General features: G+C 40.2%; 1 protein-coding gene across 2 annotated transcripts in view; it reads right to left on the bottom strand.

Moving 5' to 3' along the window:
• Positions 1-22,496, bottom strand: part of COL9A1 (collagen type IX alpha 1 chain) — a 135,548-nt gene that overhangs the window by 66,134 nt on the left and 46,918 nt on the right. For both annotated transcript variants that reach the window (XM_079779815.1, XM_079779816.1), the window contains exons 5-11: positions 22,238-22,370; positions 15,316-15,712; positions 3,395-3,478; positions 2,675-2,695; positions 1,156-1,230; positions 787-822; positions 601-663 (exon numbers count right to left, since the gene is read on the bottom strand). In XM_079779815.1, coding sequence (XP_079635941.1) covers positions 601-663; positions 787-822; positions 1,156-1,230; positions 2,675-2,695; positions 3,395-3,478; positions 15,316-15,712; positions 22,238-22,370 — 809 coding nt within the window. The remainder of the gene's footprint in view (positions 1-600; positions 664-786; positions 823-1,155; positions 1,231-2,674; positions 2,696-3,394; positions 3,479-15,315; positions 15,713-22,237; positions 22,371-22,496) is intronic.

Raw genomic sequence — 22,496 nt, 5'->3', positions numbered from 1 at the left:
CCCCACCCCCAGACACCCCCACTCCCTTCCGGCCCTCCCCTCCACCCCAGATTCTTTTTTCTCTGCCCCTTTCCCTGCCTGAGGTTGTTTTTCTGAATTAATCTAGGGGATGGCAGTAAGAGGACAAGAGCAAAGACAGCGTGCTGCGATGCCCAGCGGAGACCAGCAGGCGTCCATCTCCCCAAGCACCCCTCGTGCCCCCAAGTGGGGCTGAGAGTGCAGAAGGTGAGCAGAGAACGGACTGTCTGAGGCAGGAACCTGGTACCATTGCTGTTTTCTGGAAGTTGGAAATGCCAGCGCTGCGTGCCAGTCCCCAGAGAGCCCTGAGGTATGCGGGAGCTTCACCCTCGCAGGCCTCTTTGCAGAAAGCTGCTGCCTCCAAGTCAGCCAGGCAAATTCAGGGCCACAGCCCCGTTCCAACTAGGTCTGCTGCCTCCCAGCACTAAGTCTCCCCCTCCCCCTGCCCTTCTCCTTCCTCCCCTACACACACACACACACACACACACACACGCACGCACACACACACACACACGCACACACACACACACACACACACACACACACACGCACACACACACACATACACAGAGGCCTACTCACGTCAGCGCCAGGCGTGCCCGGCTTGCCAGAAGCTCCCGGTTTCCCAGGTTCTCCAGGAGGACCCTGAATGGGGGGAGGGGGAGGCAGGGAGAGGAAAAGGTGACACGTTGAGACCCTGTGGACGCATGTGGCTGCAAACCACATCTAAAGGAACCAAGTGGAGTGCAAAGGCGCTGATCAACTTACCGGGGGGCCTGGGGGACCCTTTGGACCTCGGTCACCCTGGAGGGGTAGGAGAGAAGGAAAGAGCAGTCTCTGAGATGCCGGGGACCCTCTGAGAGAATCCCACCATGTTCCCCACACAGACAGATGGGAACAGAAACAAGGTAAATGAGGGAGGTTCATGACCACTGGAGACAACCGCCTCCTCCCTCCGAAAACCCCGAGTCTTCTAAGATCCAACCCCCAACTGTCACCCAGGTCCAATCCCGCCTTTGGGTGGGGGGGGGGTGTGGGGGGGCAACTTGCCCCCTCAAAAAACAACCTCGGAGGCGCTGGAGAAAGGGTAGGAAAGGGCAGGACTGGAAGGCAGAGGGGCTGGAGAGAGAAACTTACGTCGATGCCATCGATGCCAGGAACTCCAGGGGGGCCTGGAGGCCCCGGGGGGCCCTGCTCGCCTGGGGGACCTCTCTGACAAAAACAGCACACACGGGTTAGAGGAACACATTGGGCAACGAGGAGAAACTGGGCGCGGTGTCCTGAGGCCCCCACCTCCGCAGGGCACGGACACCCCCCTAAGGAGGCCGGGTTTTGAAACCCAATAGAACAAAATGGATCAAACGTCCAAGCTGCGCAGGTTGCTTGGGCTCTGCCACGTTCTGGACAAGGCTGAACAGTGGGGTTGGAGCAGCTTGTAAGCCCCCACAGTGGGGAGAGGGGTCCTAGGGCCTCCTCACCTCTACAAAGTGCACTAAACCAAAAGGGTGTCCTGAGGGAGGGAGGGGGGGCCTGATGCCTTCCCCACCCCCCCTCCGCCCCCCTTAAGGGATTCAATCATGAAAACGGTGGTCACTGGATACCTTGATTGAATCAGTGATTGCAAGTCCGTGTTTTGGCTAAAATGGAACCGCTAAGGCTGGAGGTACTCTACGTCGGATGGATTACAATGTCGTTTTGTCAATCTCTCTAGTCCAGTAGAAATCTGAGGGGAATACTCTTGAGGGAAAGATTGGGGAGGAGTGGGGCGGAAGGTCCCCGACACCCAGCGAGCGCCTGGCCTCATTTCAGATTCACCTGCAGGGACACTCTCTGGCATGAGGTCTTTGCACCTTGCTTCAAAACGACACCACATTTCAGACTGACCCTAAGGAGTGGCCCGTCTTATCGCTTGCAAGCAGCTAAGCTTTCGAAATAGTGTGAGCATGTTGCTTAGGGAATGTGGGGGACTTTTCCACCCTTCTAAATTTAAAAAAAGAAAAAGGGGGGAAAAAAGCTTCTTTCATCAAGGAAAACTTTGTTTTTCTAAACTCCAGTGAGCAGACAGGTTACAATGGGGTCTTTGTAAGTGAAACCTCAAACCTCGGCCGGACTCCCCCGCCCCGGGCGCGGGCGGGAGGCGACGCCGGTGCCTTTGGGAAGTTGCTGAAATGTTTATGGGCGCCAAGGCTGCCCCGTGCCAATCCCCGCGCCACGGGCACCACGAGCAGGACGCACGGTGTAGAGCTGCCTCCGCGGCTGGAGGAGCGGGAGAGGGAGGTTTAGGGGCGCTGGCCTGAATTCTCGCCCGCCTTCCCCGGCTGGCTTTTGGCTGTGTCCAGGAGAGGGAGGGGAGGGGAAGGTAAGAGGAAACCAAGCTGAAAATTAAAGCCGAGTCTGGAGACACCGAGGGCCTTTAGGGTCTGAGCCCGCAGCGTTAGGTCCCAAGTGGGAGGAGGTGTCCTTTCCCGGGCAGATGGGTCACCTGGGGTCCCCCGATTCCCCTGGTACTTGCTGCAGGTGCTCCGGGCCGAAGGTAGGGCGCCACCCTCCGCCCTGGAGATGCTCCGAGCCTTCCCTTCCGCTCCCTCAACAGCTGCGCCCCCGCCTTTCCCCGTGTGCGCTGGGAAAATGCAAACGTTTTTCGCCCCCAGCTTACCTGATCGGGAGCCTGGCTGGGCTGGTGGAGGAAAAGATGGGGAGAACGTGAGAAGGCGCTCCGCCCCCGCCCCAGACTCTTGCACAACTTACTTGAGCCGCGCACAAGCAGAGCCCTGACAGCAGCAGTCGCAGCCCTAGGGCCCCGTGGTCCCGCGCCGTCCACGCCATGCCCACCACCCTCTACTGATCCCCGGGCCGATGCTGCCTCCGCCACGCGCACAAAGTGGTACTTCTCCCCCGCAAACAGCGCCCCCGGGGTTAGTGGTTGCAAAGGTGCCTGGGCTGGGGGGAGGCGTACGTTCCTCCTGTTTATGAATGGCCCCGGAGAGGGTCCTGGGGATTGGAGGAGAGCTAGCGGCCCGGAGGACGGATAAAATGACAACAGTCTCCTTAACCCTTTCCCCAACCGCACAGGCTCTGCCTCCGCCCACCAGACCCACTGCTGCCACTGGCTGTCCTCAGAGCCTCCTCAGGTGGCCTGTGCGCCTTGGTGGGCGGCGAGTAGACCTTCAGCTTTCTTGGAGGAGCGTTTTGGAAGGGAGTGAGCGACCAAAGGCAGAATCAGATACCCCTGGGTGGTTTCTACCCTCCAGGCTGTGCTTCCTTAATATCTATCCGATGGGTACAGCGAAGCCCAGACTTTTTGGAGAAAGAGTATGGGAGGCAGGATGGAGAGGAATCAGCTGGATGGAAGGGGCAGATGGTCAAGGGGACTCACCGTTATCCTGGCTGGCAGCTCGTGGCAAGTTTCTCTGCTGGGTCGAAGTGGGTCACAATGGATCAGCATCCACTGAAGTTCAAACTGGACAAAGACAGCAGACAGTCAGTTCAGGTTCTTTTGGAGGACAGAAACAGGTCATTTAAGAGAGAGGTGAGTTGGTAAGTGTGGTCCAATTGCTAAGTGACTGGGGACCAACTTGAACTGGTTGATCTCAGTGCACCAGGACTTTCATTGTTCCTTGAATATAAATTTCCACTGGAAATGGGCTGGAATCCCAAGTTTCTCTGATCATTGGATGCAGATGTCTTTAGCTCTGCATTACTCCAGCATAGCCTAGGCAGGAAACCGATGGCTGGGCACTGATTTTCTATTTCTGTCCTCACCACAACCCCCAAGAAGTCCATTCTATTAAAATGAGACTGGAGAGAACAAAGAAATGTCCTAATCACAAGCCAGTAAGAGTTAGAGGCTGAATTGGAACCCAGGCCTACTGAACTCCACAGAGAACATATGTGCTAAGAGTTCATATGGGAGAAGATTAAGGCAGCCAAGGAGGTGGCACCCAGGAATAAAGTCGAGGAAAGAAAATCTGATCCTGGGAGAAATATGCATGCAAGAGAAGACATTCTCCATGGAGTGGTCACAGCTTGAAATAAAAATAGGAAAGACTGGAAATGAGAGGGAAATCTAGGATTCAGGGGGAAAACAAGATAACAAAAATATATTTAGATTTGGTATAATTTTATTCATTGGTTGCAGAGATATAAAATTCTAAGCACTTGAAATCCAACTTCTTACATTTTAGCAGGTGCTGAGGGAGAAAAAAAAAAGAGTGGAATAGAAAAGTTACAGGCCAAAGGAAGAGTGGCCAAACCTGAATCTGAGAGCTTCAAGAGACAAGGGGGAGGGGGGGACAACAAAACAAAACACACACAGATGTATTCCACAAGGAGCATGCCACTATGTGCCTTGCTGGCCCCTCTTAAATTGAGAACGTTCGTTGCTAGGCATTTCAAGTCAGACCCATATTTCTTGGTCAGTTGATTCTTCTGGCATTATATGAATGTCTAGTTAAGTGTCCAGGTCCCAAATCTAAACATTATCTCTTTTTTTTAATCAAACAATGAATTGTACTCCATCCCACCTGTCAAATTGACTCTAGATCTGCTGGATCTAGAATTAACTTGGATACATTTTTTCAACTGTGATGGAATCATCCAGAGTTGAAGTTACTGGATGGGAGTTCAAAATTGGAGAGGATGAAGGATGAAGTCTTTCCCTTCTGCCCACAATGAATGGAAAGTTCAACAAATGAAGTTTTCCCTTATAAAAGGTTAAAATAAGACATTAAACTTTCACATTCCTGCATTGATGCCTCTTCTTACGTGATTCTAAGTATCCTAGAGTCCTCTTTCTCCATTATTCTTGTTTCTCTCAACCTTACCAGGCCTTTTCTCCAGAAAATGTGGACATCTGGAAAAATGAGTTAAGTAGGATGAAAAGAAAGTGAGCCACTAAATCAAGACATATCTTAAAATGGAAATTTATCTGTGGATTGTATGACAATTATCTGTTTCTTCATGGTTTGAACTATTTAATAATATACTGACATCCTTCAAAAGAACTGCTTTGGAAAGACATAATGTCTTGCAGGTAAGGAAATTACTTTCATCAAACACTATTTTTATTGGAATACTTTTGTTTGTTGGGAAGAGATTTTATTTTGTTTTGATCTAAATTGCAGTGGGAATTTTAAAAGATAAAAGAAAGAATGGAACAACCTTTTCCTAAATGAATACTAATTACCTGGCAGGGCCTCAAACAACTCTTTGAAGCCGATCACACCTGGGGTGAGTGGAGCAGAGAGGTTAAATCATTTGCCCCAGGTCACACAGCTAGTAAAAGGCAGAGCTAGCATTCCGAATGTGCCTGACTCTAAAATGAGAGTTTTCTCTGCTACCCTACTCAGCCTCCCCAAATAATACAGAATGAGTTATAATTTTATAAGGAGGTAACCAAGGCATGTGGTAGCTGAATATTTGTATTTATTAAAGATGAATAGAAAAGAATTATTTATAAATTAAAACTATGTAAGCTAGTTTCCAACATCTGCTAGAAAACTTCAGAACTAGGCTAAGAAACTTTCATAAGAATTCAAACCTTTTCCTATTTGCATGCTTGTTACAGAAATATATCCAGAAGCAAAATTTCTAGTGTTCTTTCAAAAACTGACAGCTATTTCTATATGCAGTTTCATATTAATGTGTATAATGAAATATCATATAGGAAAAATAATTATAATTTTTTCTCAGTGACCAGATAAAAATGTTACCAGAATAAGAAAAGATATATTTTCACTCCCTACCTATCAAAATAAGAGAGACCATATATAATTTTATTCACTAAGTTCTTTGTGAATGGTAACTCAGACTTAGAATGGAGAGTGTGTGTGTAATATTTTAATTCTCAAAAATAATTTATATCTCAATCACTTTGAGAAGCTTTAATTATACTTATTGCAAATGCAAAATGATTCATTAAGCTGTTTTCTCAAAAAATGTAATTCTCTCTGGATAAATTAGCACACCTGTTTAAATATGTGAGATGCAATTGTGGCACAGGATAATGGGGGAATGAAATGTAATTCATCTGTGAATACAGGCTGGGTTGTTCAGAGTGGGACATAGATCAAAAGTTTCTGAACACATCTGTGCATCCACATAAACACCACCTATGTACTAATAATCATCTCTACAACAATCATTTTTTGGCATGCAATATGAATTCCAATTTGCATGTTAATTATTTTGAAGGAAGATTGGCAGAGTTCCTTGGTAAAAGTCACTTTCATTATACATCTAAAATGCTGATTTCCACACGTTTCTCATTTTCATACCTGGAATCATTCTTCTCTTTGAATGCACAATGACAAAATATATCTGACAAATATTTTAATTTAGTCCTTCAGGCAACATCTTTTAAGCCCCAATATAAGCCAAGCACAAAGGAAACATTCCAGGGAAACCAGATATATTCTCCCCCAGCCCCACACAGAGTTTACAGTTTGTAAAATTTGAAAAATCCAAGCAAAGAAATTTAAAAAGATTTTTTTAATGTGTTCAATAGAACATAAAATGTCCTAAAACAGTCCATCCTTCTCAACATAAAATACTTTGCCATGTTTCAGAAACTTGTGTGAGTGTGAGGTGCCTTATATATGCCCAGCTTGGCAATATCCAATTATTTTCTTTAGGAAACTAAGGTATAATTCCAGCCCCTAAGACAAAGTAGTGTCCAGCTGACAACTCATTAAAGCAAGTAATTCTGGCCCCAACTCTCTACTTTTTTAATAGGATGAGTGATTTCTACTTACTTTGCTAGGTTGTTGAGAAAAATTAATAAGGTATTTAATTCCTTCATAAGAACTAAACAAAAACTAATAGCAGACAACTATCTTTTCCTCCTGAGAGAATTCTATTGACAGACTATGGAACTTCACTCAATATTAATGAGAATGACACAAAGCTTGGGTGTGTGTTTTTTTGCAAACTGAATTATGATTAAATTTTGCAAGTATAAAATACCTAAAAACTAGCTCTTCAAATATTTTTTTAACCATAAAGATGTTTCATTAAGCCTCAGTCTACTCAGTGGCAACATATATTTGAAGAAATACTTGAATTCTTATATTTGATCTCATTCTTCTTTTCAGTTTATGTCAAAATGTTGGTTTCTACCATCACAAGGGACCTCCTTCAAGTGAAGCTTCCTGGCTACTGAGCAGGAGGCTCTCAGCTGCCTTGAAATGAGAAATTTCCCCAACTCTAGGTAGACTAGGCCATGCAGTTTTACACTCAGTGCTAGGAATTGTAGTTAAATATGAGTAGGTGACAATCATCTGAATCATAACAAAGGCAGAGGCAGAATGATGAAAGGGAAGAGATCAGATGACTTGAAGGTAGCAGACCTGGAGTGTAGTAATTTATTCATTTTGTCAACATATCTTTAGGTAATACATTCATGTACTTTGATATCAAGACACAAAAATATTTAGTATATAGGCAGGTATCTAAGCCAAAAAAAATGTTTTTTGACAATAAATACTATTGCAGTTGACATGTGATATCAACAAGGGGATCATATAACATGTCATATGTGAGTAGGGCCCAAAAAAATTGAGATTTTCATAAGCAAAGATGAGGAGGGTAACAAAGTTCTGAAGAGAGGTGACACTAACAAGGCACCAGGGTGGAAAGTGATGCAAAAAGAGATCAAATTTGCTGTTGCAAAGAGTAGACAGATTTTTGCCCCTTGGATTCTAAGCTAAGGAATTTTAACATTGTTGGGTAGCTGATTATTGCATGTCTATTAAAATTTGTCTGCAACAGAGATAGGGATGGGGAAAGGCGGCCTAATTGAAAAGGGCATTTCAAGGAGATTCATGCGGATAGTAAGTGCCTGATCCTTTGAGGCAGAAGAAGGCTACTCTAGTATAGCATCAAGAAGTGTTATCCTCTGAACTATGCTGAGGCATCCTGAGTTATTTGGCCACTTAAAAAACAACAACAACGAAAACACCCTCCCTCATGCCACATCCCTCTTCAGCTGCCATCTGTTTTCTGCTCCTCATCATACAAAATTCAAAAGAGTTGTCTATGTCCATTGACTCCAATTCCTTTTCCTTCCATTCTCTCTTGAATTCTTTCCAACTCAGCTTTTCCTCCCATTACTCTAATTGGTCTTTTCTCAAATTTACCCTCATTGGTTTCTAAATCCAATGATCCACTCTTTTTTTAACAAAAGATATATTTTATTGATTTTTTTACAGAGAGGAAGGGAGAGGGATAGAGAGTTAGAAACATCAGATGAGAGAGAAACATTGATCAGCTGCCTCCTGCACACCCCCTACTGGGGATGTGCCCGCAACCAAGGTACATGCCCTTGACTGGAATCGAACCTGGGACCCTTCAGTCCGCAGGCCAATGCTCTATCCACTGAGCCAAACCGGTTAGGGCCAATGATCCACTCTTAGTCCTCATCTTACTTGATCCATGTACAACATTTGAGTGGGTTGACCATTCCATCCTCCTTGAAATACTATTTTCCCTTGACTTTCAGGGAACCATAATCTGCTAGTTCTCTCCTGTATCACAGGCTGCTTTCCTTAGTCTCTGGATGAATCTTCCTCATCTCAGCAAGTTCTATATGTTGGCTGTTTCAGAGTTCAATGCAAGACTTCTCTATCACACTCCTCTCTCAGTAATTTAATCTTGTTCCATAGCTTTTAATACCATATGCATGTTGACAAATCCCAGAGTTCTATTCCCAACAGGACCTGTCACTTGAACTCCAGAAGAACATATCAAACTGCCTGCTCAGTATCCTCACTTAGATGTCTAGAATTGTGATCAACTTAGATGTTCCAAAGTAACTCCTAATATTCTCATTGATGCCTGCTGTCACCACAGCCTTTCCCATCTCAGTAAATGACAACTCTGTATTTGTAATGAGTCATGCCAAAAATATTGATGTCATCCTTGATTCTGCTCTCTTATACTTCAAATCCTGTTTTCTTTACCCTCAAAATATATCAGCATCTGCCCATTGTGCACCACATCCACCACTACCACCCTCTTCTCTTAAGGATCCCTTAAATATTCTGTACTTCTCTCCCCTTACAGTATATTGTCAAACAGCAACCAAAAAGATGCTTTTTATAAATGAGAACTTACTGATTATCTATCCAAAACCATCTGATAGCTTCCCATCTTACACAGAAGGAGATCCAAAATACTAACACAATATTCCCATCCTCACTCTATCTTGTTACCTCATTGCCTACTTTTCTCAGTCTCATTCTAGCCACACTGGTCTCAATGCTGTCCTCAAACATAACAGACAGCGCGAACACCAGTTTCTTTTCATTCTATGTTCCCTACTCCTTGAATTCTCCTTTCTGAGATATCCACATGCTAATTCCCTTAACTCTTTCAGGTTTCTCCTAAAAAATGTTTTTCTCAATAAGGCCCTCTCTCCAGGCACAACAATTTCCTGCTTCATTTTTCTCCATAGCATTTGTGACCACCTGGCATACTATACATTTACTCATTTATTCATTTGTGTCCATCTCTTCTCCCCAGAATGAATGTAAGCGCCATTTGAGCTTCAATTTCTGTCTATAACTTAGCAGATATTTAATAAATAGTTGTTTAGTGTTAATAAATGAATGCATAACAGTGGATAAGAAATATAGTGAAAAAATAATTAATAGTATTTTTCCTCTGGTTTGATTAAGAGTTGGGGCAAGCCCCCTTCCCTGCCTGGGTTTCAATTTCTCACCTGTAAACTGAGAGGTTTGCATTAGACACACTCAGTTTCCTCCAGCTGTGAGAGCCCATGATTCTATTGACACCAACACGTTGTAACCAAAACCACTAACCATGCAGAAATCAACATGAAGAAAAGGAAAACCACCACTGATTTACCTTCTTGCCTTCTAGCCACCCAATCTACATAACAAAGATTTTTTTATGCCCTTAGTCCACACACATCTTAATAGAAATAGAAAAACTAACAGCACTGATTTTTTAAAAATTGCAACAGTATGGGCACAGCTAAGGCCAATAAAAATTTTTACTGTTTTCAATTTTCCATTAAAAACAAGCTTGACCATCATTTCCTTTTTATTCTGGTTATCTGTGGTCCTTTCCCCCAATCCGGCTTCTCCTGTGTTGGCATCTCTTTTACTGTGTGTTCTTCCCCTTTCATTGCCACCTAGTGGGAAATCCAGCTGATGTTGTTAATATGGTCTACAATGCAGCAGGCTAGGTTTTATCTCCAAAAAAAGATTGTTTTGACAGTCAGCATTCAAAAGTATTCCAATCAAGTCTCATCAAAGTGTTTTAAAAAGTATTTTCTATGAATATGGTTCAAATAACATTGCCATTTCTTTTGTATTTATTTACTACTTCCAAGTGAAAGCATATTTGTAAAAGGTGTACTTGTCAAAAACAATTTCATAAGCCAACTTAATAGTTTAGATACTATGCAGAGTAGGTATTTTGCATTTTCTAAATCACTAATAACTTCCCTATAATGTTTCTTAAATACCAGAAACAATATTAATCACAACTTCATAACTGATTTTTTCCATATGATCATCTATGACACTTGCCCTGTTTTTACATTTGGAGGTTAGTATGATTTAATTCTATGGAGTAGAGAGAAGGACAGATAGCTCCTCCATCAACAGTTTTTGGGGTGGGTTTTTTTATTTTATTCTTTCTATTTACTTTCATATTTTCTCTTAATTTAACAAAAATAACAGAGTGACACATTTGACATATACTTTTAAAAGCACTTATCTGTCTGATTAATCCTGTTCCACATTGTTTTATTTGGAATATGCACAGGATTTGTAATGCCACATAAACTTTTATCCTGCCTCAACCAAGCCCAAACCCCCAGTGTACATCCCTGAAAAGGAAAAAAGGCTAACTTTGTTTTCTAATAGAGCTATACCAAATAACTCTCCCAGGCAATCATGCTGACAACAAACAATAAAGAACCTGTCATAAAGTAACATGTTTTTTATGATATGCTGCCGGGAAACTGAGCTTTGCAGTGGGATAAATGGCACCATCCTAAAATATGTGCACAACGGAGAATAGGAAATATGGGATTTATTGCTTTAAAATAAAACTAACCATGTCTTACAGCAGTACATTGGGAAAAAATATAAAATGCTCTGAAGTCCCTAAATAACCATGAAGGATGAGAAGGTGTTTGAGTTGTAGACCACGTGAGCAGCTGTATTGCAAGCCTTAGGAAAACCTCCTGAAATTGGTTTCTTTTTCCAATTTAAAAATGGAAAAGAGACAAAAGATACAATAGATAGGGGAAAGTCACAAACAAGTACAATTTAAATGAGTCTTTTAGCATTGATGCTCCATCAAATGTTGTTTTCAATTGCCTTTTTTATTAAGCAGTTCCTAGGGCTACCTCTTGACATCTGTAATTGCCCATAGAAGGGATATTTGCTTTTGTTTTACTTCCTAAACAAAAGCAACCATTGATCCTGAAAAAAAAGTACTCAATTAATGCAGTGTCAAAGATTAGAATAAATCCAATTTCATGAAAGAAAATTGAAAAATACACTGTTCCTTGTTGTTTTCGTGCTATTGGCACATTTCATTTTAATTTAAAATTTCTCACATAGTGATACTGAATATTTGCTGTCTGCAAATTGAGAAAAGGGTGCCCTATCAATGTAATTCTTCTACCTCCCAGAATAGATGGATACCAATACTCATCACTCTCTAAGTCTTCTAAGGGACATGTAGTCACTTAATCTTCAGTAATTGTCAGCAACTTCAGTTTCAGCCAAATTTGGTGATATCATAGGACATAAAATAAAAGAGGGCAAAGGGACAACTTGTGGGCATCTGGGCTTTGTCTGGGAACTTGTATGGGTATTTGACCATTCTTAGTCTGGAAAAGTGAGGAGCAGTTTGGAAAACTAATAAAGTTTAAAAAGGAAAGAATTGGTAAACATGAGAATTCACAAATGAGAGTCCCTTTGCCTAGAATATTGGACCTTATCTTCTTCTGAATAACTTTTATTCATCCCCATCATCTCCTTTAGGAAACATCCTTGAATTCCACTCTCAGGCCTCCCTACCCTAATCTGAGTGAGGAGTTTTTCCCATGTGCTTCCATTCACTATCATGGTCCTTATTGTGTTATATTGTCACTAGAGGCCTGGTGCACGAAATTCGTGCACGGGGGGGGGGTGTCCCTCAGCCCGGCCTGCACCCTCTCCAATCCAGGACCTCTCAGGGGATGTCCAACTGCCGGTTTAAACCGGCGGTCAGACATCCCTCTCGCAATCTGGGACTGCTGGCTCCTAACCACTCACCTGCCTGCCTGCCTGATTGCCCCTAACCTCTCTGCCTGCCCGCCTGATTGCCCCCAACTGCCCTCCCCTGCTGGCCTGGTCACCCCCAACTGCCCTCCCCTGCCAGCCTGGTCGCCCCTAACTGCCCTCCCCTGCCGGCCTGGTTGCCCCTAACTGCTCTCCCCTGCCGGCTTGATCGCCCCTAACCGCTTCTGCCTTAGCCCCCACCACCATGGCTTTGTCCAGAAGGATGTCCGGATAGATATCCGGAAGATGTCCAGTCTAATTAGCATATTACCCTTTTATTAGTATAGATTGTTTACCATCTCAACCCCTCACCCTCTACAGACTAAAGAATATAAAAGCTGCGATTAACTTTGTATACCCAGTATATAAGAACATGATGACATTCACATTCACTAAGTAAATAAGTAGGATTAATGTCTGAGGACATGTTCCTTCTTTTTATAAAAAAATAAAATAAAATAATTGTTTGTCCTGCAAAATAAATTCAGGAAAATCTATGCAAATCACAAATGTCTTCCAAAATAAAAATGATGAGTTTTATAAGGAAGGATATATGGTTGCACATCTTTTTGTTTTTTATCAGAGGATAGTTGTCATTGCAAAAAATAAGGTAGATCAGAAATTTTATGCCTAACCCTGTTTCTTGCAAGCTCAGAAACCTGCTTGAGATTACTTCTTCAACTGAGAAATGGAGATAATCCTATCTGTGCTTGTTAACTTATAAAAGTATTGCAAGGATCAAATAAGTTAATGGGAATGAAAGAATTTTGAAAACATTACATTGGTATATTAAGGGTAATAAAATGTTTTTTTAAAGCATAAATGGGCTTTTCTTACATAGAGATTTCTACTTTTTCTTATACAGAGTGCAAGTTGAGGAATACATTTTGGTGACAAGTTTGAATCTGACATTGTCACTGTCAGTCCTTGGATATAAGTAAAGTTTTTTGGCCTATATCCTTGATCTATTTTAGTTTTTGTCACTACCATTACCACCACTATATCATCAAATATGGAATTTTTCATACCCGTAATATACTAAGTATCTTGTGTTTCCTTATGGGAGAGTCAGAAGTCAGTACAAAAGAAAAAATTGTTCAGGTCTGTTTCAAGTACTTTTAACATTGACTACACTGTACTGACTGACAAACTCCTTGGTGAACCAGCAGCAAAATGTAACAGCAGCTCCCCGGTTCTCTGCTGCATTCCTGCACTAGAAAGAATAAAGTAGAAGATAACTGGTCTCCATGGTGATGTGAAACCAGACTTGTCAGAAAACTTACAATCAGCTTTAGCATTATTGGCTATACTGTAATATAATGAAATAATATTGTAACTTTACTCTTCTGGCAACCAGATAATTTAATAGCATGCTAGCACCAGGATTCAGAATTATAATTACTTGTACTGTTTTCAAGGCTAATGAATCAATATTACAAGTACTTGATCAATATACATCACAGTGAGGGTGTCCCCTTAGGTCTTTCCCCCCCTCATCCCTGATATTGCAGAAGTTCAGTGTTGTCTGAAAACCACTCCAGTGCCATTGCAAAGATTAGACTGCCTAAAATTCAAAATGGCACAACAGTGGTCCCATGGGCTTTCTGACCCAGCACACTTGAGATGTGATAACTCATTCATTGAAGAAATACTTTCTCAAGTGTCTACAAGCCAGAGCAGCAATGTGGCAGTTTCAAATTGTTTCCTGTCCATCACAGAATATAGAAATTTCACACTACCTTTCACACAAATCACAATTCTTCCCTTGGAAATAAGTTATTTGAACTATTCCATTACTGAGATGTCTGATAACCTTCCCCCCGCCCCCTTTGGAGAAGGGCAGAGAAACAATTCAAAATCATTGTACTGCTGCTGCTACATTCCATGACATGAGTTAGGTAACTAGAATTTAATAGCTCAGAGAGAGAGAGAGAGAGAGAGAGAGAGAGAGATTGGCATCAATAATTTCTTTATTGATCCGTAAATTCTTTAGTTTCCCCCAAAGAGCACTTGTCCTCTAATATATATATATTTTAAATTCCTGTCATGCTATAAAATATCTTTTTAAATAATTATTCAGTGAGAATTTAACAATTCAAAATGACAGAATTATATGGTACTTGTTGGCACAATTATGTGTCATTATATTATTCCTTACCTTTATATCCATGGATCTCTATGATAAAATTATGAACAGAGCTCTAAAATTCTTTATTTTTATAATACTCCATGCAAGCCCTACTTCTGAATAAACAATTATTTTGTCCTCTATACAATTTTCATTCTTACTTAGAAGACACCATATGGCTTCCTAACCACATCTTCTACATTCTGCAGTTAGTATCCCTCACCCCTACCCCCCCACACCACACACACACACACACACACACACACACGCACACACACACACACACACACATTTTCTCAAATGCATTTCATTCAAACCAACCACACTTCAGATCTTTGAATGTGGTCTACTTATTCTCTGCTTCTTTTTCCTTTAATGCTCTTCCCTAAGCTAGAATGCACTTTCTCCTCTTCTTTCGCCAATTCAAATCTTTCCATTTCAAGGTTCATTGCTTTCAAGAAGCATGGAATTCTTGACTAACTGAATCCTTTATTCATCTTAACCTTACTTTGAATCTTCACATTAATTATTTATACATAATATGTACCACATGAGTATTGGTTTTAAGTCCCCTCCAAAGGATTCTGGGTACTCCAGGTAGACATGTAGCAACTTCCAAGTAGACTTTAAGCTCCTAAGCCTAAGGAGCCATCTACTTAAATTCCTCTGAATCCTCTTTCTATTTGGTACATGCTAGACTCAAAATAGTACTGAGGGCTTTTCTAATAAGTGCTTGAGTGAATAAAAAAAGATGAATAACTGTTCATTGTTTAAGACATACAGATGATTACTAAAGATCTCTGAGGTATTCATCTTTAGCAATCTGGCTTTGATTTAATCTACCATAGTGTATGATTTTGTACTTACCGGAACAGAAACTTGAGGATTATCTACAAGTTTTCCCAGCACAGCAAAGCCATCGACATTGATTTGGCCTCTTGGCTTTATAGGCAAGGATTCAATCCTGTTGCAGTCAACAAAAAGAGTAGCACTGCTCCTTTCCACACCAATCATAACCTTATGCCACTGGGAGTCAAACAAGGAGGGCAAATTTGAAAAGGCTGCAGACTGGAGACTTCCATCCAGTCCCTTGTATGAAAATGCAACAGATTTTGTTTGGCCATTAATCTTCACGCCAACTTGCTCCTTCCCTGAGGAGTCCTGAATCTGCCAAATGCTCCAGTGCTTTTCAAGTGTGCTTCCAGTCATCCGAAAAGTAGTTAAAAAGGAGTATTCTTCAGGCAGTCCACCGGGATATAAATGCCTGAGTAAATTTTAAAACAGTAAACATAAATCTCGTTTTCTGTGCCCATGCATATTACCATCCTCTCTTATGCTATTTTAGATTCTAGCTCTACAGAAAAGCTACAGTGTGAAGAACGATGCGCTATTTGTTCTTTCATGACTGTCCATAAAGGCCTTCACAGAAGTTCAATTATTCATGTACATTTATGCTCCATCCTAAAATACACATTAAAAAAAACCCTCCCTCAAAGCTAAAGAGAGTTCCCAACGCCACACAGTCCCAACAATATTACGATTTATGCTGCCTCAAGAGCTACTGTTCAGCAATTTCATCTCAGCCAAGAAACACATCCTTACAAAGTTCTTGGCACCATTTCTCCTGCGTATGAAAGAAGAGATCATTTGGAATCCAAATCAGCTCTGCTAGTTTATGAGACCACTTAATTAAAGCAGCTTTTAATTTTTTATATTTTAATATAACATGTTAGGATTATTTGCTATTTCCATAATTGCTTGGGGATTTCCCTCCATGATTATATCCTCCACCCATATAAGCATTTTGAGAATCGATAATTGTTCAGACTTGAGTAATTCTTTCACACTGAGCCTGTTTTTCATTTTCAGGGAGCTTCGAAGTGTGATGTTAAATTAGCAGCTGTTGTTTGTCACTAGATGTGTGACAAGGGAAAGGTGACCAGTTCTTAATTCTCTGCTCCAACCTAGGTGTTCCTCCATCCGACAACTGACTCTGTATCATTGCTACTCTGTATCACTGCCATTCCTTTAAATGGCAGCCTAAGACTGTCAGTGGCCCTAAGGCATCTCCAGTCTGTGTGGGAACTGTGATCTGTAGCTGCAACGACTACCTGGATCATCTTCTGTTGAACCAAATTGCTAGAACCTGAGGACCAACATTTTAAGAAAATCAAGACATATTAAATGTAAACTTCACCTTCAAGGGCTTGAAGGTTTTGTCCTTCTACCTTCCTCCTCCTAAGTATAAAAATGTTCCTAAGTAAGGAAGAAATGCTAGGAAAACTAGATGCAAATTAATTTTTCTAACTAAATAATAAAATTTGACATTTCTGAGAACAGTTATGGACCAAGACCCAAAGTCCCACATAACCTCTCTCCAGGTCAAACCCCTGGTATATGGCCCCCTTCTTGTGAGGAGTAAAAAGAGAAAGGCAAAAATAAATACCTAAGTGGATGCTGATTTAATGCGCTGCAAACTAAAATTCATAACACATAAATTTATTGTACTGGCATAGGTGTTGTTGCCACTTATATTAAAACATATTGTTGGGGCCAGTAATTTCTAAACCAAAAAATTCCTCTGTTCTAAGCATGTTTAGCAATACGTAAAATTACTCAACTTGCTAAGATTTTTCTGCCTTTACTTTTACTCTATAAAACTTTGTCATCCTTATAATAGCAATAAACAAATATATAACTCTTAATTGCAAACAGTTTTGCAAGCCTTCAATAATATGGGTCAACTATGTCAACAAATTTCATTGCTTTGTTAGTTTTATAAAAATGTGAAACTTTTCATCTGAATACTCTTTTATCATCCAAGGACTTCTTTTAGATATTATTTTCTAAAATGACTGGCTCTTATTTATAATATTGGGTGAATTTTTTTTGTCAGTACGCATTCTTAAATGATTACTGGTGATGTATGCTCTACTTATTTCAAACCTTTCAACTCACTAAGTATCTTTTATGTCTGTGAAGTGTGCAGGAGGTTTTAACAAGTATATTTTTAAAAGATTCAATTTGGAGCTAAAGAAAAAAACATATATACAAGAACCATTCCCCCAGAATGGAGATGTCTACCACATCTATTTTGATATATTTTTTTTAAATATATTTTATTGATTTTTTACAGAGAGGAAGAGAGAGGGATAGAGAGTTAGAAACATCGATGAGAAAGAAACATCGATCAGCTGCCTCTTGCACACCCCCTATTAGGGATGTGCCCGCAACCAAGGTACATGCCCTTGACCGGAATCGAACCTGGGACCCTTGAGTCCGCAGGCCGACGCTCTATCCACTGAGCCAAACCGGTTTCGGCTATTTTGATACTTTTTAATATTGATTGTTTGTCATATTTCCCTTGAACTTCAGATTTTTCAGAATATACACATTCCAGAATAACTTCTAGGGGAAAAACTGAGACTCATTAATGACAACATAATATATTGCCTATTGTATAATTATAAAACTTCATAGAAGTCTTTACACTTCATTTAACTGACCTCAATTTGGAGCTGGAAGATAACTTTTAAAAGTTTTATTCAGCCCTAGCCAGTTTGGCTCAGTGGATAAAGCATCAGCCCATGGACTGAAGGGTCCCAGGTTTAATTCTGCTCAAGGACACGTACCTCGTACCTCAGTTGCAGGCTCCATCCCAGCCTCAGGCCCTGCAGGAGGCAATCAATTGATGTCTCTCTTCTATGTCTCTCCCCTACCCTTTCACTCTCTTTAAAAATCAATGGGAAAATATCCTCGGGTGAGGATTAACAAAATAATGTTTTTAAAGATTTATTCAATGGTGAAATTTGACTAGTATCCATTTAAATTACAAATAGGTTATTTAATATTATTTTCACTTAATAATCTGGATTTAATTAGATGCTTAAAGAATTTGTTGTTGTTGTTTTTTGTCCAGGACAGTTACTCTTGAGGTCTGAGTTTTTTATAGAAGGAAGTTAAATCCTAATGCTTTGTCCTCTTCTTTCCTTAAAGCACTCTTCGTATAGGCTTTTAAAAAATCTATGTTACCTATTTATGTGTTTACACATGTACTGAGCGAGGATGTAGAATTTCATCAGTCCCAGAAAAAAAAATGTATTTGATTTGAATTTAGAAGTCATGGTAACTTGCTTGAGCAACTCTTTTGCAAAGACATGAAGTTAAGTGAGGGATCCCTCCCAATTTGTGCTTCACCCAATCTTTCCTGCTACGTGAGCAAAGAGATTATGTTGAAAGTAGCATAGGGCATGATGTCCCCATTTACTTCTAACTTGGTTATGTAATGCCAAAAACTTTTTAAAAATGGAGTCGTGGTGAGGTTGCTAGAAGAATAATTCATTTATAGACATATTGTTAAACCAAAGGTATTTATCTATCTTTCTTTATGTCCAGTAAGATTATATACATATATATACATACATATATATACATATATAATTTGTGTGTGCTTATATATACAAACATAATCAAGATTATAATGGTATTAATATTTTAAACTAGGCTAAAATAGTATGTCAATATGATAAGAAAATTTCTTTCTGTTTCAAATTAATGAAATATATATGTATTTATATAGATCTAAGACCATTTTAGAAGTCCTCACTAATTTATAGAACAGTCAGTCCCACTGTCTTTTTTTGAACACCTCAGGTTCTGTTCTTGCAAATACGCTATGCACATGGATAAGTAAACTTGACAGCATACAATTTAAAAGAAACTGGGTCTATAAATCATTTATTTCATCATGTTACAATCTGCACAGAGTATCTTAAAAGGAGAACCATAAGGGTTTGAATAAAAGATAAGAAGTCTTAGACCTTGAAACATTTGTTTATGACCTTAACCCAAGGAAAAGGTACGGATTGTATTTGTTAAGGCAAACAAACATGGCATGTTTGTAAGTATGAGTTGAGAGTGAGAAACTATAGTTCCCAAAATAAAGAATGCAAACAGCAAAATATTGTCTCATGATCTTTCAAAAAAATTGAAAAGTAAGAATAATCTGTGTCTCTATCTCGTTCATCCCAAATGCCATATTCACCTTCCCACTACTAAGTTTCTATTTTGCTCACTCAGAGTCTATATTCTCCAGCATAGAAATTCCCTTTACATCAAGGCAGTCTAACCCCTCCATGATCTGAGAGCAATTCCAGCCTGTCTTGCCACCTGGTTTTTAATGATTAGGACTTGGAGGGCAGCTTGAAAAGAAAGCATTCACTAAGGAGAAAAGATTTCCACCTGCATACACTCTCTCATTCTAGTGCTCTCCACCACTTATGGCAACTACCACTGTGTACCAGGCTCTATTCAAGCCCTCTCCATTGATTTACATTTGCTCCTCATTGGCGCTCTTGACATAGTTATTATTATTCTAATTTCAGTCTGAGGGCACTGAAGCTAAGTTTATTTAAGTATCTTGCCCGAGAATGGACTTTATTACCTATTTGGGACTCCATCTATCTTAGGCCTTTGGCTCTCCTCCTTCTCTTTGTATTTCTTTCTCCTACTTCCTTCTTCATCCTTTCTTTTTTTAAATGTCCTTTCTTTTTTTCAACTTAATAAGCCTTGCCAGTAAAGCGAGAGTTTTTAGTATTTGTGGGGATACAGAGAGTCATGGAGATAGAGAATATGTGACATTGACTATGACCTGTTAAAAAGTATTTGGAGCCGAAACCGGTTTGGCTCAGTGGATAGAGCGTCGGCCTGTGGACTCAAGGGTCCCAGGTTCGATTCTGGTCAAGGGCATGTACCTTGGTTGCGGGCACATCCCCAGTAGGGGGTGTGCAGGAGGCAGCTGATCGATGTTTCTCTCTCATCGATGTTTCTAACTCTCTATCCCTCTCTCTTCCTCTCTGTAAAAAATCAATAAAATATATTTTAAAAAAAAGTATTTGGAGTAATTCTAGGCACTTAGAGAGGAACAACAAAAATGGTGCACAGGAGGTAGGGGATCTATGTGCCCTTCAATCTCTGAATTTAAAGCCTGTGATACTCCAGACTGTACCTTAGATTCTAGAAGAGAAAATTAAGTCAGCAAATTGGAGTTTTTGTCATGTTTTACTATTTTATTAAAGAAATTAAAATATAAACATTTTAAAACTTATTTAGGAAGACAATTACCATGTCTGTGCATTAAAAGAAAATATAAGAGAAAAACCTTAATTGCTGTTATTATGCCTTTAATCTTTCCAAATGTGAATGGTTTTCCAGAGTCAGTATCAAATCGTGGATAGAAGCACAGCCTCCAGAGCCATTCTACCTGTGGTTTCAGTCTTCCCAGCACCTCCCAACCCTGTGACCTTATGCAAGTACCTTAAACTCTCTAACTTCAGTTTCCTCCTCCATAAAATATGGAAAATAATGTCCTCCCCACAGGGGTGTGATGAAGATGAGGTTTAATGTTAATTGGGAAATTTATCAAAAGTATGTATACAGCACACTGTTATTATTTTATAAAATATAGTATGTTCAAAACATAAATTTCTATCTGCATCTGGCACTATATCAGAATATTCTTAATTTGACCAAATTTTTCATTACATAAACATTTAGAGTTTCTATAATATTCTTTGCTGTTCTAGTTAATCATTATTTACCTTTACACTGTAATTTCTATCAAAGCCTTAAATTGCTTGTTCATCTACCAAAGGAATCTTAATTTTTTTCAGTGCACTAAGACACAATCATAATAGTCACATATAAGGTACTAGGTGACATTGAACTGAAAGCTCATTTATAACAATGGGATGACTCAACACTTACACATACACAAAAGCATCTCAGTAATGAGTGATTTAGAGGATAAAAGAGTTCCAGAGAAAGAGATAAATGAAGTGGGGGATTTTTTTTATTATTATTATTATTATCACTACCATTGTTCCGGTTATCATTGCTTTAGTTTTGATTTTTTTAAATTGATTTTCAGAGAGAGAGAGAAAAACATTGATTTGTTGTTCTACTTATTTATGCATTCATTGGTTCATTCTTGTATGTCCCCTGGCCAGGGATTGAACCCACAACTTTGGTGTATCAGAATTATGCTCTAACCAACTGAACCACTCCTCCAGGGCCTTAGTTTTACTTTGGTTCCTGCCAGGAGCCAAGCACTGCATGTGTGTTTCCATTTCAGCACCAGGACGTTTGAACAGCACCATTGTGAGTCCTCTTACCACCCAGCGGCTCCTAGTTAAATTTATGCTTAACCTCTGGCACTTCTCACAGAGACTTCTTTCAGTCAAAACCAGACAAATTATAGAAAAACAGTGCATTGAGTAATAAGAACTTGTCCTGAATCAATGTATAATAAATAGTCTCGGTGATCCACCTCCACCCCCAACCCTCACCCCTGGAATGGGAAATTACATACTGAAAACATGAAAGGCATTCATATATTCAGGCACTGAAGATAGATAAGTAAATAATTCCTTCATATTTAAATAAAATCATAATTCAAGAAAGATTGAGCAAGAAGGTTCTCTAACATTGGCTAGCTTTTTATTTTAAAAAATGAATTTGAGGGCCCTAGCTGGTTTGGCTCGGTGGATAGAGTGTCGGCCTGCGGACTGAAAGGTCCCCGGTTCAATTCCAGTCAAGGGCACATGCCTGAGTTGCAGGCTCGATCCCCATAGGGGGCCTCCAGGAGGCAGCTGATCAATGATTCTCTCTCATTGTTGATGTTTCTATCTCTCTCTCTCCCTCTCCCTTCCTCTCTGAAATCAATAAAAATGTATTTTTTTAAAAAATTGCATTTGAGGCAGATGATTAGATTATTTTTTTTTTATATTACCTGGTTGGAATCCTGAAGTCTACATTATTTCCCAATTTGTAAGCCACTTGTAATGCAGTTGATCCCACTATCCTTTGTATAGCTCTTCTAGATGCTGCTTTATCTACCTGGAACTGAGAAATCAAGTCAAACCCTATAAAAAGGGAACAAAAAATTAAAAGTCCACATTGAGATTGGTTTTGTTCCTTTCCACAGCCTACCCAAATAAAATAATATTTTAGATAAGTTTACAGAAGGCATGCATTTTCAATATGATACA

This window comes from Cnephaeus nilssonii (assembly GCF_951640355.1).
Source record: "Cnephaeus nilssonii genome assembly, chromosome: 9".
In the NCBI taxonomy this organism is placed as follows: domain Eukaryota; kingdom Metazoa; phylum Chordata; class Mammalia; order Chiroptera; family Vespertilionidae; genus Cnephaeus; species Cnephaeus nilssonii.
The sequence above is the reverse complement of the archived record's forward strand: the minus strand, read 5'-3'. Positions and strand labels throughout refer to the sequence as shown.